Consider the following 19,408-nt stretch of genomic DNA (forward strand, 5'->3'; position numbering starts at 1 on the left):
GAATTCCTGATAGTTAAAACATACCTTATCAGTTTAAAAATCAAATTCCTCCTTACCTGTGCTATTACCACTACAGTACATTAACGTAATTACTTAAATGCTAGTTTACTTTTCATTATTTATGCTATTGATGTTTTCCAGCTTGCTCATCTTGAATAAAGAAACTATTCTGATCTCCTTTAGACAGTTTCACTTTCTGATTCCCATACCAGCAGCAATGACCGACTGTTCGGATGCAAGCACTACAGGGCAATGTTAATCTTTCACATATATGTATGAAAATAGGGCTGTCAAATGATTAAAAAAATTAATTGCACTGTTGAATACCACTTATTTAAATATTTTTTATGTTTTCTACATTTTCAGATACATTGATTTCAATTACAACACAAAATACAAAGTATACAGTGCTCACTTATATTATTTTTATTACAAATATTTACTTTAAAAATATAAACAAAAGAAATAGTATTTTTCAATTCACCTCATACAAGCACTGTAGTGCAATCTCTTTGTCGTGAAAGTGCAAGTTACAAATATAGATTTTTTTTTCATAATTGCACTCAAAAAATAAAACAATGTAAAACTTCAGAGCCTACAAGTCCACTCAGTCCTACTTCTTGTTCAGCAAATCGCCAAGACAAATAAATGTGTTTAAATTTACCGGTGATAATGCCGCCTACTTCTTATTTACAATGTCACCTGAAAGTGAGAACGGCTGTTTGCATGGCACTGTTATACCGGCATTGCAAGGTATTTACATGCCAGATATGCTAAACATTTGTATGCCACTTCATGCTTCGACCACCTTTCCAGAGGACGTGTCCATGCTGAAGATGGATTCCGCTCGATAACATCCAAAGCAGTGCAGGCTGACGTGCTCATTTTCATCATCTGAGTCAGATGCCACCAACAGAAGCTTGATTTTCTTTTTTGGTGGTTCAAGTTCTGTAGTTTCTGAATTGGAGTGTTGCTCTTTTAAAACTTCTGACACATTCCACATTTCATCCCTCTCAGATTTTGGAAAGCACTTCAGATTCTTAAACCTTGGGTTGAGTGCTATAGCTATCTTTAGACATCTCATATTGGTACCTTCTTTGTGTTTTGTCAAATCTGCAATGAAAGTGTTCTTAAATTGAAGAACACAGGCTGGGTCATCTTCCAAGACTGCCTTAATATGAAATATATGGCAGAATGAGGGTAAAACCATAGTGCAGGAGACAAACAATTCTCCCCAAGGAGTTCAGTCACAAATTTAATTAACACATTTTTTAATGAGCATCATTAGCATGGAAGCATGTCCTCTGGAACGGTGGCTGAAACATGAAGAGGTGTATGAATATTTAGCCTATCTGGCACGTAAATACCTTGCAATACCAGCTACAAAAGTGCCATGTGAATGCCTGTTTTCACTTTCAGATGACATTGTTAATAACAAGAGGGCAGCATTATATCCCGTAAATATCTACAAACTTGTTTTTCTTAGCAATTGTCTGAACAAGAAATAGGTCTGAATGGACTTGCAGGCTCTAAAGTTTTACATTGTTTTATTTTTGAGTACAGTTATGTAACAAAAACATTTCTACATTTGTAAGTTTCACTTTCACAATAAAGAGATCGCACTATAGTACTTGTATGAAGCGAATTGAAAAATGTTATTTCTTTTATTTTTTACAGTGCAAATATTTGTAATAAAAATAATATAAAGTGAGCACCGTACATTTTGTATTGCGTTGTAATGGAAATCAACATTTGAAAACATAGAAAAATATCCAAAATATTTATAATAAATTTAATTTGGTATTCTCTTAACAGTGTGATTAAAACTAAGATTAATAGAGATTTTCTAATCGCGTTAATTTGTTTTGAGTTAATCGCTATTAATTGAAAGCCCTAGTAGAAATAGTTTTATTTGATTTTGTAAGCCTCCTTCCCAATAATGAAATCTATATTTTTGACCTAAACTGTCACGCAATGTCAATTTTACAGAATAATTTTTTACATACAAATCAAAACTTGTATTTTTGTCCTTAGTAAAAATAAACTACTTGGAAGTTTCCACGAAAAAGCATATCTACTATTCCCAGAAGCAAACCCTCTGATTTTTTGGCTTTAGGGAGCAGGGAGAAAAAAAGGCAGATCCAATTTGAGGACTCCCCCACCCAGCTTTAACCTTTTACTGTTTTTCCTGCAATAGATACAATCCTTTCTGCAAAAAGGACAAGATTTAAGCTCTTTCAGTCTTTCAGCATCACTACTTAAGAGACGAGAAGAATTTCTGCCAAGCAACACAATGCACGACCCTCCCTTACCAGCCATATCACACGCAGCTTTCCTTTGCTATCTAGTTAGCTCCATAATTTTCAATTACTGTATCATTTTAAGAGAATCCTTGGTTGCTGAAATGCTATGAAAAATATATAGATGATTATCTAAAAACAGACAAAACTATCAAGATGTAGAGACAGTATCTATTCCAAAGTTACTGCCAAAGGTGCAGTAAACAATATAAAAAGAACTGAAAAAAATTGTGGGTAAATATATGGAGCAAGAGAAGCTAACTGATCTCCTGTTCTGCATTAATTAAAAAATAATCATTCTATTATTCACTTTTATTATCTGTTGGAAGAGCAAGGCAAAGAACAACAACAAAAAAATGACTGAGGCTGCAGCAAACCCTAGCTTAGCAGCCTAAATAAGTCAATGAGAAAGTTGCATACGGAATAGCACTACAGTACAACCTCAGAGTTACAAACAGTTCGGGAATGGAGGTTGTTCATAATTTCTAACTCCGAACAAAACGTTATGGTTGTTCTTTCAAAAGCTAAGAACTGAACAATGACTTACTACAGCTTTGAAACCTTACTATGCAGAAGAAAAAATGCTACTTTTAACCATCTTAATTTAAATGAAACAAACAGAAAGTTTCCTTACCCTGTCAAATCATTTTTTAAAAAACTTTCCCTTTATTTTCTAGCAATTTACGTTTAACACAGTATTGTACTGTATTTGCTTTTGTTGTTGTTGTCTCTGCTACTGCCTGATTACATACTTCCGGTTCCCAAAGAGGTGTGTGGTTGATCGGTCAGTTCATAATTCTGGTGTTCATAACTCTGAGGTTCTACTATACTTGCCAAGGCTACAAACAGGGCTTAGCTTAGTAAGCAGCAGTGTACCTATACACGAAAACCTCCCCTCCGGCACTAATTCAAACCAGACCCACCTCCTATGCAATATAGGAGTGCCATGACCCAAACACCTATCTTTTCTCCTCACCAGGTCCAGTGGCTTTTGTCCTTTTCCTCATGCTGGGAGCTCCCCCCCTTTCTGCAGTCCCCTGAAATCCTTTCCCTCTCTTCAAGTGTTTTGGCTCTCCAACACTCCCCCTCTCCAATAACAAGGTCTACTAGTCACACTACAGAGCAAATGAGGATCTCCAGGCAGGGAGCTTTGAAGCAACCCTGCCATATATGGTATGTGGTTGGCTAGCAGATGCTTCCTGGAAACATCTGCTAGCCAAGCGTGTTGCTCCTGCAGCTGGCTCTTTCACCAACTACAACATGAACCATGAGCAGGGAGGGGCAGAAAAAAGAGCTTCTGGCTACTATCCCAATTTGGTAATATCAGAACAGCAGACTGAGCTACCATGGTGGAGACGGATGTTTGACAGCTTTCCCCACCCTTGACTGGTCCTCTACTATTCCTGTCACAATAAACTTTACTATTTTGCCCTTTTTTTACAGACCACAGAGTTGGTACAGCAGTTCTTGGAACTGTACCTTGCCATCTCTTCTGGAGGTAACAGATCCTATTGTGCTCCCAAGCTGGGCAGGGGCTAAGTTATGTTAATAACTATAAATCCTACCACTAACCTAAAGAAGCAATGTCTAATTTAGACTAAGACTACTATTGAGCTCAAAGGTTCAATCCTAAATAACACACTGTTTGCCTTCAAAGACTTAACGACATCTGGGCTATATTGAACAAGGTGCAGAGAGTGATGGTCCCTTCGCAATCAACAGCGACTCAGCAAGCAGAATGCTTTGAGGGTTGCCCTTTCAGAAGAGAAGGTGCAGAATTTCAGCATCAAAAGATTCCACGCCAGTTGAGAGAGAGGGAGGGACAACGGTCTGAGAAAAGTGCAGTGTCTGCAGCAGAACCCACTTCCGCCAAGAAGGGAACAGGACATGAGGGAAGTTAATAGGAAGCTGGCAAAAGTCTTTAAGTTGAGCATCAGGAAGTGAAGCACAGAAATGAGAGGGAGCAAAATCAGCAGCCAGGGACAAAGTGACGGAGGAGGAAGAACCATATGGTAAATCCACCTGAAAAGGTCAGTGTCCTTTGGGAGTTATCAATGTTTCATGTGCTGCAGGAGGGAGACATGTTATGACTGCTGCCTGCTCTGTCTTTTGATTACTTATTTTATCTACTGGGAATTGCAACAAGCTTGTTACAGAAAGGCGCTCTCCACCAAGGTGAGGTTCTCCTTACTGAAGTCCCTTCTTATAAGAATGATGGTCAGGATGACTAACTTTGTTTTTTTAAAAAAGAGAGGCTGCAGCAACCCTAAGTCAAATGGTGGGGGAGTGGAGGTGCACAAGTTTAAAGGATGACCTCTATCCCCAAGAGGTAACCTAGAACAATTTGTGGGGGAAGGGTTGATGGACTAACACCCTTCCTCCAATATGAAAGCTACAATAATAGGGGTGCACACATGCATCCACTTCGAGAAACACAGTGGGGCTAGGTAGCAAGCACGGCCCTAAGTACTCTGCTGGTAGCTCTGTCCAGAAGCAGTCCCACTACACCAGGGGTTCTCAAACTGTGGTTTGGGACCCCAAAGTGGTTCATGACCCCATTTTAACAGGGTCACCAAGGCTGGTGTTGACCTGGGCCCCAGCAAGTCTGAAGCTCAAGCCCCACCGCCCAAGGCTGAAGCCCAAATCTCACCACCCAAGACTAAGGTTACATGTCCCCTGCCCAGGGCAGAAGCCCTTGGGCTTCAGCTTTGCCCTGCCCCCTCATCTGGGGTGGCAGGGCTCAGTCTTCATTCCCCCCCTCCTGGGGTCATGTAGTAATTTTTGTTGTCAGAAGGTGGTCACAATGCAATGACGTTTGAGAACCTCTGCACTACACTATCAGTAGCCCTTTGACAGGGCGTGGGGTTTAGCACAGTGGGGCCACTAGCAGATCTCAGCCAAGCGGTGGCAGCAGCAGCAGAGCACTCAGGGCCAATAAACAACACTGTTTTCCCTCCTAATTCCAAGGTTGCTCCAGCTTCCAGTGGAGGAGGGAAACGGGCATCATATACCGACTCTAGACTCACCCAACTGTCTTGGGCAGTTCTGTATGGTGGAGAGGTTGACAAGTTTCATCCTCATCCCCTTAACTGCTCTGAGTTCCTTGGTGGAAATCTCCTCTCCCTACTCTATGTATCTCCCATCCACGCCCTTATGTGGGCTGCCCAGAGGAGCATTCCTCACTAAAGCTATGGAGTCTCTCCTTGGATGGGGGATCCTTTCTCTGCTCTAGCGCCCACCCCAGCCAGGTCAGTCTTCTGCTGCAGCTTCTTCAGACAGCCACATTTTTCCCACACTGGCCCTGCTCCCTGTAGTGTTGTAACTGTCTGGGCAGGAAAATGAGGGAGAGGAAAATCAATCAAGATACCCTAAATGTTTAAGATCATATATAAATGACCAAGAAAGGTCACTTAACTCATCCTAATGCTCATTTTTCCCCACAAAGTGCACTGAAACAAGTGAGCAGTGTATCAAGTTTAAGATTTTAAAAGGAAAAATGCCATCTTGAATTATTGGAAAAAAAAATTTTTTTTAAGAAGGAAATTACAATTTTATACATTATGTTTAAGAATGTGTAATTCAAGTGAACAATCTCCTTTAAAGGTCACCTGTAGAGATAAAAAAGGACACAAATCTGCCTTTTCTATTTCTTTGAGATGTAGGGCAGGCTAGGAAGCTTAACAACTTTTTTTTTGGGGGGTAAAAAACACTAGACATTCAAGTCCATTTAAGCTGAGGCCCGATCTCCACCTAAAACTTACCTAGCTATGTTAGTCAGGGCTGTAAAAAATTTCATCTCCTGTGTGACATAGTTACGTCAACCTAACCCCTACTATAGACAGTGTAAGGTTGACGGAAGAATCCTTTTGAATTAATCTTTTGTTAAAAAGATTCAATAGCATTAGCCCTTCATTTAAGGTATGAAGAACTCACATAGACATCTCATACCTCCCAACTAGTGCTTCAATACTGTGAGAGAAGACCTGTCTTTATGCTCTTGATGTTTATATATTTAATAAAAAACAAACAGAAAACCTTTTAAAACACCAACCATCTTAAAAATCAAAGGAAGCAACAAGACTTAGTCTTTGACAGGTCATCTTTAAAAGAAAGGTAATGAAAGTTACACTAGCAGAAGCTCCAGGACTTCTGTACTTAGTTCTGAGCAAGTACCAAGGAAACACTACCAGAACGGGGAACCAATGAGCATTTTAAGATCTGATTTCCTGTACACCATCTAGGAGAGAAGTGAATTATTTATAAAATTGTAAAAGAGGAACTTTCACCTTTCCAATGGTATAAAACATACATTTCTTGTTAGGTTGCAAAATACAGAACCTTAAAATCCTCTCATTTCAATTACTATCTTGATTTTCTCTCCCACCAGACCTCTTCCCCAAATTCATTCTAACATGATTTTAAACATGTCATCTCAGTTAGAATTTAACGCATCTAGGTTTTCAGATGGCATAAAGCATCGATGGCTAGTTTTATGGATCAACCTATGCCACAGTAACCTTAAACTAGTCAGTCTACTGTTTTTCAGGAAGACACTGTCACCCCACTTTGTCAGAGGAACGTAAAACAAAGGCCTTGTCTACACTACAGAAGTTATACCAACTTTTCACCCTTTAATACATGGAAAAACATTGCTGGGAACCATCAGTGTAACTTACCTCAAAAGTTTGTAGAAGGAAGAAATAGTATAGCTTGAATCAGAGCAGCAGATGCAATTCACAATCACAAATGGGACAGTTAACTCTGACAGCTCCCACCATTGTCAGAACGGACAAATCTCTCAGTCAGCCAGCATTCTTATTTCCACTAGCTGAGTACCCACTCTGCCGCCTATCATATTACCTTAATTCCCCATATTACCAGTGGCTTTCTAAAAATCCTCCTCCAGACATGCGCAGGAGGCATTTGTTGGGCAGGGGCCCAATAGCACATTTTACAGGAGGTAGCAACTGGGAGGAAGGGGTATGGTAGGGAGACAACACAGGGGGGATTTTAAGTTGGCAAACCTGTTTGTCACTTGAGGTGCACAAAAGTAACAGCCTCCCCACTGGAAATCAGTGTAAAGCAGCTCTAATGCAGACACAGGGACAAACCTTATGATAATCATAGTGGGTAGCATGGATACACATTTCATGGGGGAAAGCATACCAATAATTGATTTTCCTAGTGTAGACAAGGCCAAAGAGAGAAAATCTCTATGCCTCAGATTCCCCAACTGTAAAATGGGAATGTTAATGCTCCTCTACCTCACTGGAACGAGGAGAGTTAATTTAAGATGCACAGATACCTCTGAGGAGTAATAGAAATGCCTAAAAATAACCAGAAATTGAAAAGTTTACCCAACAGCTACTAGCTCAAGAATTCAACATACTAGCCCATGCTGCTAGACCCCACTGAAAGGCATGTTTCCCTGCAATTTGACAGAATACATTCAATATGGTTCATACTGTGTTACCATTGTCAACTTTCTACTGATACTTTTTTGAAGTGTACCTTAGGATTGAATGAACATACAAACAACTGACCAATATTTGCCAAGTTTAGACACTTTATCAAATAATATTGGTCCAACTATAGATTCAATTTACTGGCCAAATACCATTTACCAGTCCTTCATGCTTTCCTGGCTTCCCTTCCCTCCACTATTAACTAATGCAATGATTCTCAACCACGGTCCCAAGGCCACCTGCAAGTAAGTTTCAGTGGGTCTGCCAAGCATTGACTCACTAGGGCCCAGGGCAGAAAGCTGAAGCCCCACTGAATGGGACTGCAGCTCAGGACCTTGAGCCCACCACCCAGTGCTGAAGCCAAAGCCTGAGCAACTTAGGTTCGCAATGTTTCCTGTGGCATGGGGCCCTGGGCAATTGCCCTCCTTGCTACCCCCAACTCAGAGGTGGGGAAACTACAGCCCACGGGACCCTCCTGCCTAGCCCCGGCGCAATGCTCCGGGCAGCTGGGCAACGCAGTTACAGAGCAGCAGTGCTCTGGCCGAGGGCACTGGATAGAGGGCGGGGGAGTTAGATGGGGGCAGTGGGAGGCAGTCAGGGGACAGGAAGAAGGCGTGGTTGGATGAGGCAGGGGTCCCGGGGGGCAAGTCAGGAATGAGAGGGGAGGTTGGATAGGGCGGCAGGGGGCAATCAGGGGTGGGAGGTCCGGGTGTGGTCAAGGGACAGGGGTTAGTGGATGGGGCCATCAGGGAACAGGGGAGTGGGGGGTGAGGAGCGGGGGTGTCAGATAGGAGGTGGGGTCTGGGCCACGCCTGGCTGTTTGGAGAGACACAGCCTCCCCTAACTGCCCTCCATACAATTTTGGAAACCCGATGTGGCCCTCAGGCCAAAAAGTTTGTCCGTCCCTGCCCTAACGCCAGCCCTGGCTTTTATATGCAGAAAAACAGTTGTGGCACAGCTGGGCCGTTGAGTTTTTATAGCATGTTGGCGGGGCTCAGAAAGAAAAAGGTTGAGACCCCTGATCTAACACACAGTCAACCTGTGAGACTCTTTGCCGGGGATGTTGTGAAGGCCAAAACGACAACAGGGTTCAAAACAGAAGTAGGTATGTTCATGAAGGATAGGTCCATAAATGGCTACTAGCCAGGCTGGGCAGGGATGTGTCCCTAGCTTCTGTTTGCCAAAAGCTGGAAGGATGACAGGGGATGGATCACTTGATGATTGCCTGTTCTGTTCACTCCCTCTGAAGCACCTGACATTGGTCACTGTCAGGAAGACAGGATACTGGGCTAGATAGACCATTGGTCTGACCCAGTATGCCCGTTCTTATGTTCACGATAACAAGAGTTGCACCAGTGCAACCAGACTTAAAATTGACTTATCTACCATATATACTCGTTCATAAGCCGAATATTTTTGGTAAAAAGGTGACGCACCAAAGCGCGGGGGTGGGCTTATGAATGGGTCTACACCAAAATTTGATGATTTTAAACTCTATGAAATCATTTAATTGAATATCTAATACATTGTCGGCTTTGTTTACCTGGAGCATCTGTAGGCATGGAGCCCCTCAGTTCCCTGCGGCTGCAGTTCACCGTTCCCAGGCAATGGGAGCAGCAGGAAGTGGCATGCCACTTCCCGCAGCTCCCATTGGCTGGTAACGGCAAACCACAGCCACTGGGAGCTAAGGGGCTCCGTGCCTGCAGACACTCCAGGTAAACAAAAGGTCCTGATGGGCTGGGAGCCAAAGTTTGCCAACCCCTGAAATATAGGATCGGTTTATGAAAGGGTCACACAGTTTTTACTATTTTTACCTATCCATCTTGGGGGGTCATCTTATAAACGAATTGGCTAATGAACGAGTATATACGGTAGTTAAACCAGTGCAAACTCCTAATGTAGACACACTTAAGCCAGTTAAACCCTTGCCTGAAGGTTAATAGTTAAAGTGTGTCTACATGAGGGGTTTGCATTGGTTTAACTAGCTAGATTAAAAACCGATTTTGTTTCACGTGCAACTCTTCTAGTTGAGACAAGGATTTATTGCATCTCTTTTCGAGTCCAAGGTTATTACATATGGGGTCGCGAGCTGGCAGCCTCCACCCCAAACTCCACTTCACCACCATCATTTGTAACAGTGTTAAATATAAAAAAGTGGTTTTAATTTATAAGGGGGGGGTCACAATCAGAGACTTGCTGTGTGAAAGGGGTCACCAGTACAAAGATCTGAAAACGACTGCCCTGATCTCACTACAGATGTTTATGTAAATCCCAACTAGCAAAACTAAAGAACCTATCCAGGGCTCTATGCACTCTTGCCATCAAATAAAAAATATCAAAACCATTTTAGAACAAAAACAGACCATTAAAATATAAAACTCTAGATTAACAAAAAACTATTGTTAAACCAAGTCAATACCCCTGCCAACACTCAAGCACATGCTCAACTTCAAGCACCACATAGTACAGTGACTTCACTTGGACTACTCAGAAGCCTAAAGTTAAAGAAGTGTGTAAAGTGATGTCAGGAACTACATCAAAGTTTCCCACACCTAAAATTCCCAAAAAAGGGAAGACAGCCTTTACACCGTGCCAGGAAGGCCGAAAAATTTGGCCTGTTTTCCACAGATAGATATGCCTTTAACTCCAAAAAAGAGAGGCCCGCACAGACCTTACAGGCAGCTTTCACATGGAAGGGGTTCCAACTCAAGTGTCTCAGCTAACCGAAGTTGTAGCGGTATGGCATGGGGAGAAAGATTCTCAGGTAACCAAGTCACATACTGCTCAGGACTTTCTGTGTCAAAAACCAAACATAAACCAATCCAGAAACCAACAGGTAGTTCACAAAGCACTGGTGTCATATTCCCATGGTGAAATACTCCACTTAACAAGTGAGCTGCCTCATTCGACATTCGATTCAACTTTTGAATGGATTTATGGTGTAGCCTCATACAGAACCCATTGCAGAGTCCAATCTAGAGGTGAAGGCAGCATAAATGCCAGTAGCAAAACTTATGTAATGATCACAACCTCCTGGCCAGATGCATATTAAGAAAAAGCAACAACTATGGATTTTTTGTTTAAACCAAAGCTTTAGTCCCTCCTAAATTGGTGGATTTTGCCCAGGAAAGCTATCTATTAGAAAAACAAAAATTAAAAAATGCACATAAAAAGGGAAAGAGCTAAAGACTTAAAAAATGAATAATATTGATAATTATATATTGATAATTAAAGGTTATCAGTATTATCTACACTGTGATATCACACCTAAGGTCCCAATGAGGAATCAGGTCTGTTTGTGCTAAGCACTGTACAAATACCACCCCACCTCCCAAAAAGTCCCCTCTCCAAAGAGGTAAAGTAGTGACAGACTTGCTAAAGTATACACATGGAGAAGAGCTGCATTAGCACCATCATATTTCCAATATGTATCTTCATGGCAGTTCTGTTGCAAAGCACTGTGTACATTTGGAACTACCAATCAGATTTTTAAGGATACTTAGCAATCTAAAAACCTTTAAAAACCAAGTCCTGTATTATATATTGTGCTGCAAACTAATTTATAGTTAAAAGAGGTTATTAAAATGGAGACAAGCACACAGTAGTGAACAGGCCAAAGGACTAGGAGAATTTTGATCTACTCCTACTTCAGCCACTGACTTACTGTGTGACCTTGGGAACAGCTGTGACTCAGTTTCTCCTTGTGTAAAGTGGAAATAATGTTTACTGGCTTTTGAAATATATACATGACAACACCAAACTATTAAAAATTAACTCTTTAACGTTTAGATAATTTAATAAAATCTTGATAGCGTTATTGTATTGTTACCAAGTCTTTTTAAAAACAGAGCAAACCCATGTAGTGTGTATTATTCCCTAATGACTGGAAAGATGTACTTAAACACACTATTATTTATTTTACATCAATGCCAGTCCTGAGTAACTCTCCTTACCTATGATAATAGATGTCATATGTCAATTTAGAATGTACAACTTCTGAAGCAGATATTTCTTACTATACATAAAAAAAAATCAAAAAACTTAATAATCAAAAACACAATCACTAATTTGCTTTGACCAATTAAAAAATAAAAATAAAAAAACTATGAAGTCTCCACCAGCATCTTGCTATTTAGATAAACAGCAGAAGGTGTTATAGGGATGCCTTTCTAATCTACAATCTCATCCAGCTCATCAAGACTCTTTTCAGAACAAGCAGCACCAGAGAGATATGGGTACAAACTTGGTCTATAACTGAGTGCATAACTGCACCTAGGAGAAGTGTTCCTATAGGCAGCTAGTTTCCAGTGCTCTGATCATTTCTACACAGCCATTTTAGTCTGAAACTGCATCCTCCCTTTCAGCCAGCCTTCATTTTGTGGTATTGTTCAGTGAAAGGTTCCAGGCTGACAGCTCGAGAAGGGGTTGGCTATGATCAGGTGTAGGGGAGATTCCTCTCTGTTTTGTGGGGAGGAGAGGGCGGAATTGTGCTGGTCTCTTGGGGGGGGGTTGGATTTCCCGCCTCCCCCCGTTTAAAATAGGAGAACGCGCCACTTTCAGAGACGAGGCGGGGTAGTTACCCTCCCGCCTCCCCCAGGGCGCCCAGCTCCTCCGGGAGAGGCAGGGGAGCCTGGGGACCCCTCGCTTGGCAGGTCGGCCCTGCCATCGTCCCTCCCCCGGGCGGGCAGTGCCGTGTGTCCCGTCCCTCCCCCCAGGCGGGCGGGCTGGCTGCGCGCTCTCTCCCCCCGGCAGGCCGTGCGAGCGCGGCGGGGCGGGCACTTACCGCTCCGGCAGAGTGAGCGGCGGCGGCGGCCTCATCCTCCTCCGGCGACGGCGGGCCGATCTTGCTGCAGGTGGCCGCCAACAGAGCGAGCGGTGACGGCTGAGTGTCCTACCCACAGTGGGCGGGTTCAAAGAGAGAAAGTGGGTGGCGGTTAGTGCGGGGCAGCGGCTCGGGCTCCCGTCCTCACACTCGCACACAGGAAGCGGCGGCACCGGCTCCCGCGCTCGCTCCCAACGTGTCACCCGGGGGGAAGGGAGGGGGCCCGGCCGGGCCTGCGCTTACCTGGGGGGTGGCGGCCCCGGCGGAGGCCGAGGCGGCGCCGTTGCCGTGCTGGAGATAGTCGCTGTGGCTGCTGCTGTCCACGTCTAAGGCAGCCATTTCCTCTTGTTTCACGGGCTTCTCGGGAGCTGCGGGCGAGCGGGGAGGGGGAGGGGGAGGGGGGAGTCACTGACGGGAGAGATCACCCCCTCCCTTCCCCCCTAACCCCAGCGCTCCCCCCGCCCTCCCGCACGGAGCCCTCCTCCTCCTCCTCCCCGCGCTGCTGCCCCTGCCCCTCTTCTCCCTCCTCCCCCTGCTCCTCCTGCTGCTCTCAGTGTCGCTCGCGCCTCGCTCACACGCAGACGCGCCAGGGCCGGAGGGGAGCGCAGGGCCGGACCAGGAGCGGCAGGGAGCCCCGCTGGCGGCTCGCTCTGTGCGTACGTACCGGTCATGGTGTGAGTGCGAGCGGCTGGCTGGGCGGGAGGCAGGCTGGCTGGCTGGCTCGCACACAGGCCCCGCCGGCTGGGGCTAGGCGGCTGCCGCCGGGGACATGCTTATTGTGCTCACGGGCTGAAGCGGCGGCGGCGGCCCGAGCCCACTCCGGGTTTTTTTTCTTATTTTGATTGACGGTGCGGGAAAGCCGAAAGGTGGGGCTTGCAGCGGGAGAGGGGGCCCGGCCGACACCACCGCCGCCCGCCCGTCAGTCCGGAACTCCCGCCTTCCCGCTCTCGCAGGCTCCCATTGGCTGCGCTGCGCCAGCACCGCCGCTCTCACTGGCCGCCCTGCCTGTCGCTCTTCCGTTCGGGGCGGGGGGCATGCCGAGGTGGCTTCCTGTTTGCCTGGGTTTGTGTGAGAAACAATGAGCGGGCTCCTCGGAGAGCTTTCGGCGGCTGGGCCCTCAGCCTGCTCTGGCCCCCGGGAGCGCCCAGCGCCGCTCAGGGGATATTTCTGGGTTAGCCTGCGGGCAGCGCTCCCCGAGCCTGGCCCGTGCTCCCTCGGGGCTGGGGGCTCCTGACGGCCTCACCCCCTTGGAGCCCGCGCTCCGGGCAGGCGCCTCCAGCTGCTGCTGCCTCCCCTAAGGCTGCGCGCTCGGTGCGGGGAGTTGACAGGCCCAGGTTCCAGCCGGCTGCCTTCCCCGCGGGGCTGGGGCGGGGGAGCTTTTCGTGGGAGACGTTTCCGCTCTCCCGCAGCAGGGTTTGAAATCTCCCTCGTTCTCGTTGTCACTCACAGCTTGTGACAGCAGCTCCCATGAGGCGGCGCCTTACAAAAAACCCACGAAGAAGTTAGTGCGGTTGAAATGCAGCAGGGGCTTTGTTTCCACGGGAGTGGATTCATTTAATAGGGTACAGATTCCTAACGTGGCAGTAATACACGTTTTAAAATGGCTGGGCCTAAGCAGACAAGCCCTGTCTGTACAGTTCCTCTTTGTTGTAGCATTCGAACTCCATGATGGTGGGAAACTCACGTGTGTTATAAATGCTTCACTTGCTCAGGCTTCCCTTAAAAGCCTAAAGATATGATCCCAAATGATTACTGAATCTCTAAAGCAACTGCATTTCATATTTTACCTCAAAGCCAAGACAGATTTCACAGCAGAGTTAGTCACACTAGGCATACCTTACATCCTGAGTTTGCTACTGCAAATTGTGCATCTTTTGACAAATCCACCTCTGGTTGACACCTCAGATCTAAGTCCAGAAGGGTCCATCTGCAGTCCTTGAGGCTTGCTGATCTGTTGCTTCTGTTAAATACAACTCATTCAAAACAACGTCTTCTGAATAAGATTTAATATTTGTATGGAAAGTTGTACGTTAAGCATGATAAAATGTTAAATGTTTAGTGTTCTCTTTGAGGTCACTAAAGCTAGTGCATATAGAAGCACTGGGTTATGTTCTGCTTGTTCTGCCTAAATCCTTTGTCAACATTGCTTACCTAAGAGGAACTCCTGAGGCTGTTCATGTATCATTCCTGATATGTCAGCTGCAATGCAACATAACAGGCTTATTCTTTTTAGAAATCTTAAGATTATAAACTCAGGGAATGTATAAGGATATGCCGGCATATGTGGTGTTGTTAATGCTTAGCTCTTGATTACACATCAGGAGTCATAGGTATTTGATATGGAAGGTGGACACCTCAATGCATCATCTCCCCACCACATATAAATTCTTCCTAGAGGGAACACACTGCCTAGAAGGCTAACAAAACAGTGGTATACACCAGGAGGCCCAAAACTGTTCTTGGGTTCTAGGCTTTGACATAATGTAAACCACAGAGACTTACCCTGAAGATACACTGCTGTGTACACAGCAGTGACCTAGAATCTCTGCATTTAGTTTCTAAAGGTCATACTGAGAATCCCTGAAAAATTGAGGCTAATAGCAAGACCAGAAACCTGGTCAGAATCTTGAGACATGGAGTATATGTACGCTGCAGCAAAACACCCACAGCTGGCCAGTGTCAACTGGCTCAGGCTGTAGGGCTAGAAAAATCGCAGTGTAGACGTTTGGGCTGCAGCAGTGTAGACATATCCTATATCTTTCTTTTAAATGGGCCCCAACCTCATTTCCTTGCAGATCTTAGCCATCTGTCCTACTGGGAGGCTTAACCTCTATAGTAGTTTCTACTCAGAACACAGGAAACCTATGAGATAAACTTAAATCAGAAAATAGCCTGATCTTTTCCCATCTCCACCTTCCCTGTCAATGAACATTTCCAGAAATATTTCCAGTCTTAACTGTCCTCACTTAGTTATCATGCTGAGAATTCCTTCTGTAGTTTTATCCTAAGTGTTTTACCAATAAGCAGTTAAACTCCCAAAACCATTTTTCACAATTCATTTTTCTTAAGTGCTGAAAAAACCTTTTCCATTTTGGAATTTCTGTTTTTGTTTTGATTTTGATTTTTCTGTTGGTATTTCATCCTGGAATCTGTTATTGGGAAGCTAAACAATACATCTAATATATAGTTAGCTGGTTAAGATGATTTGGAGTTTATAATTTTTATAGCTTATGAACACAACATTCTGGAAATGTGAGTTGAAATTGTGAGGAAAATTCACACTAATGCTGACATACGAGACTTGGAGTTGAGCAGTTTGTATGTCTATACTTATAGACAGTGTTCAGCTACAGTTTGTCAGCACATGATGCCCTCTTTCAAACTATAAATATTTTTTGTAGTGTAGACAGTGTACACTCTTATATCCTTGACAGGACCTGAATTTCTAATTTAAGACACAAGCCAAAGGAGGAAAAGTGCCAGACCTATTTAGGTATTCTGTATATCAGTGATTCTCAACCAGAGGTACACGTACCCCTGGGGGTACTCGGAAGCTTTCCAAGGCGGTACATCAACTCATCTAGATATTTTCCTATTTTTACTACAGACTACGTAAAAAACATTAGGAAATTCAGTACAAACTAAAATTTCATACAGACAATATGCTATACAATGAAATGTATGTACAATATTTGTATTCCAATTCATGTATTTTATAATTATAGGGTAAAAATAAGTAAGCAACTTTTCAAAAATAGTGTGCTTTGACACTTTTGTATTTTTATGTCTGATTTGGTAAGCAAGTAGTTTTTAAGTGAGATGAAACTTGGGGGTATGCAAGACAAATCAGACTCCTGAAAGGGGTACAGTAGTCTGGAAAGGTTGAGAACCACTGCTATATATCATAAGGCATTTTAAAAAAAGGAGAACAAGTCCAACTTTTCTCCCTTTACAGGTCACCTCTAATTTATATAATGTTCCAGTTATGACTTGTTACATAGTACTTGAATAATTTCTGCTGTTTAGAATAGTCTTGTGTTGTTTTACCTGTCCTTAGCTTATACTTACTGTATTTGTTGATATTGAATTGTTACCCACCTTCTGCATATGGTGCTAGTTTACTCAAGTCATTTAATTCTTCCTTTATATTGACTGTTCCTCCCTCCAGTTTTGTATTATCAGTTTATTGTATGCTCTTTCATTCATGATCCCAATGCTGATGGTCTAATCTTTCCATCCCAAAGTGTGTTTCATTCTAGTTCTGATATTTAGGATCCTGGCCCTGCAATCAGATCCATGCAGGTGAACCTCTGAAGTTAGGGTCCACCCACATACCGTAGATCCAATTGCAGGATCAGGGGGCCAAACTTAGTATTTGGTTAACACACTGTAAATTAGTTGTTCGCATCAAAATATTTGCTTAAATCCAAAATAAATGACGACTATATCTTCTGCTGATCAACGGTGTCACTTGGTCAAGGAATTCTTTTGCACTTGAAGATAGGAATGATCACCCTCTTGTGAATCCATGTCAGCTTTCTTTAGGTAACCAAATTATTCCTCATAGTCTATTTCCGGTTAACATTCCTAGTATCTTCCCTAACCCAGAAGTCCAACTTCCTTTGGGATTACAGCAAGTGAGTGATGCAGTATACATAATTTACTATGTTTACCTAATAGAGTAAGGATTGGAGTCCATTAGATAAAAACTGGCTTCATAACACTGGTTAGAAAGTGGCTACAGACTGTAATTTAACATGCATATCATAGTTCTCAGAGACTCCGATCCTGATTGAGCCCTCATTATACGAAATGCTATACAAATGAAAGATCAGCACAGAGCTGGCTAGGGCTTGTCACAGGAAACAGTATTCGGTCCAGTTTTTTGACAAACAAACAAAAAAGTCTGCAAACTAAATCCTGGTCAGGTAAAAGTGTTATTAATGGCAGGCTTTTTGCTGCCATTTTGCTGATGGGACTATTGATTCTAGGCAAGTTACTTGTCCTACTCATTATGAAAATTGTATATTTGTTCATGCTGTTTTTCATGCTTGATTTAGTACTAGTCAAACTTATTTGTAAGCTACTTTTTATTTTACCTATCTTAAAACTACTTTTCTAGACCTTCTTCTTTCCCCACTACCACAGTGCTTATTTTCCTGCTTCTTTTACAAGAGACTTCTTTTCCCTTTGTTCTTTCAAATTATTTTGTTTTCTCACAGTATCAGTCTTCACATCCTCTCCTTACTTGAGCCCAAATGCCAGACTATCATCAACTATCCAAACTCTAATTGGAATATTCCCTTATCAATCATGTTCAGTCCTAGGGTGGAGCTCCCTCAGCTTCTCTTCTGACCATTTAAAGAGTGGAAGTAGCTTTTTCTATTAGAGAAAGTAAAACTACTGGGACACTGCAGAGGTATACAAAAAAAAAAAATCAGGTAAAAAGGAGGACTGGTAATATTAAAGGATAAATAAGTGTTAAAAGGAGGGTTAGTTGAGAAATGAAAGGAAAGTTGCAAAGAAATGTGTGAAGTGTCTTTAAAAAAGGCCTGAAAGGAAAGAAATTGCAAGGGTGGGCGGGGGAGAATCTATTGATAATAAACAACTATTATTAAAATTCTAAGTATTTTCTATAATGGTCACATCAGGAGATGACAAATTTCAAGGCAAAAAAAAAAAAAGAGAGAAAGAAACAAGGAAACCAGGATCACAAAAGAAAGTTCTCTAGCTAATTCTAATATCTTAAACAAATTTACATAGCCAGAACAGTCCAGGAAGTGGCAATGAGATATGCAACATAATTTATAGACTGACTTTCCCCTAAAGAGTCAAATGCATTACATGCTATGAGCCTGATTCATTGAAGACATAGGGAGTGCAAATTGCACCCCCAGGACTGAAGGGGCTGCTGTGGTCTAATAGGGGGATTCACTGTCAGAGAAGGGTAGGTAGAGTTTCCACCCCAGCTTCCCGAGGGCAGCTATGAATTGTAATCTGGATTCCACAGGAATCAAGCCAGCAGTGGTTACCCGGCAGATGCAGTGAGTCAGCATGTACTCCAGACAACTTGGCCATAACCAGTTAAGCTAGTGCCTCTATTTTCGGGCTGTTTATGGCCAAATGCAGGCCCCCTACAATAGGCTGGGTAGATTTTCTGCAAATGGGTTACACCAACACAGGAGAAAGCAGATGTAACTGAGGGCTGAATAAAGTCCTATATCTATGTAATCTCATTCCATACCTTGGAAATACATGCATTTCTAGGGTGAATGTAGCAGCTCTTTTAGCAAGAGTTCAGGACAGGAAGTGAAGAATATACATTGTTGAACTAAAGAGGAAGTTTAGAAAGGTCAAATTTAATTACATAAGATGGAATATGGGCAGAACACTAAAATACCTCCACTTTTGCAGAAGTGTCACTTCAAAGGAATGTCCTGCCCCCTTGTAATTTAAGCTTCATCAAATCTATAGCTCCTACAGCAGCACAGTGAGCATGCTAGATCAGCTCAGTATGAACTCAAATGGAAGAGTACCACTTAACATGACTTCCAATACGAAGCCATACAACTCTTCTGTCTAAAAGTACTTTCTGTTTAAAAAAATACCTGCTCAATTCAAAGTTTTGGGACATCCATGTTATGTTATACCTCATTGAAGGTGTGTGCATGGCATGCAGTATCCTAGAATACAACTAGGTAAGATGAGAAAGAAAAAAATTTGAAGATGGCATGTGTTCTTTGTCACTAGGGAAGCGGACATCCAGGGTCTCTTACTTTTGAAGGCTAGGAGTTAAGATGAAGTTGAAGAATCAGTAGGGG

General features: G+C 43.2%; 1 protein-coding gene across 1 annotated transcript in view; it reads right to left on the minus strand.

Moving 5' to 3' along the window:
- Positions 1 to 13,864, minus strand: part of SP3 (Sp3 transcription factor) — a 35,963-nt gene extending 22,099 nt beyond the window's left edge. The window contains exons 1-3 of the mRNA XM_073305883.1: positions 13,252 to 13,864; positions 12,831 to 12,955; positions 12,549 to 12,656 (exon numbers count right to left, since the gene is read on the minus strand). Coding sequence (XP_073161984.1) covers positions 12,549 to 12,656; positions 12,831 to 12,955; positions 13,252 to 13,258 — 240 coding nt within the window. The 5' untranslated portion in view covers positions 13,259 to 13,864. The remainder of the gene's footprint in view (positions 1 to 12,548; positions 12,657 to 12,830; positions 12,956 to 13,251) is intronic.
- Between the last annotated feature and the right edge of the window lie 5,544 nt (positions 13,865 to 19,408).

Source organism: Lepidochelys kempii, chromosome 11 (genome assembly GCF_965140265.1).
Source record: "Lepidochelys kempii isolate rLepKem1 chromosome 11, rLepKem1.hap2, whole genome shotgun sequence".
Taxonomy (NCBI): domain Eukaryota; kingdom Metazoa; phylum Chordata; order Testudines; family Cheloniidae; genus Lepidochelys; species Lepidochelys kempii.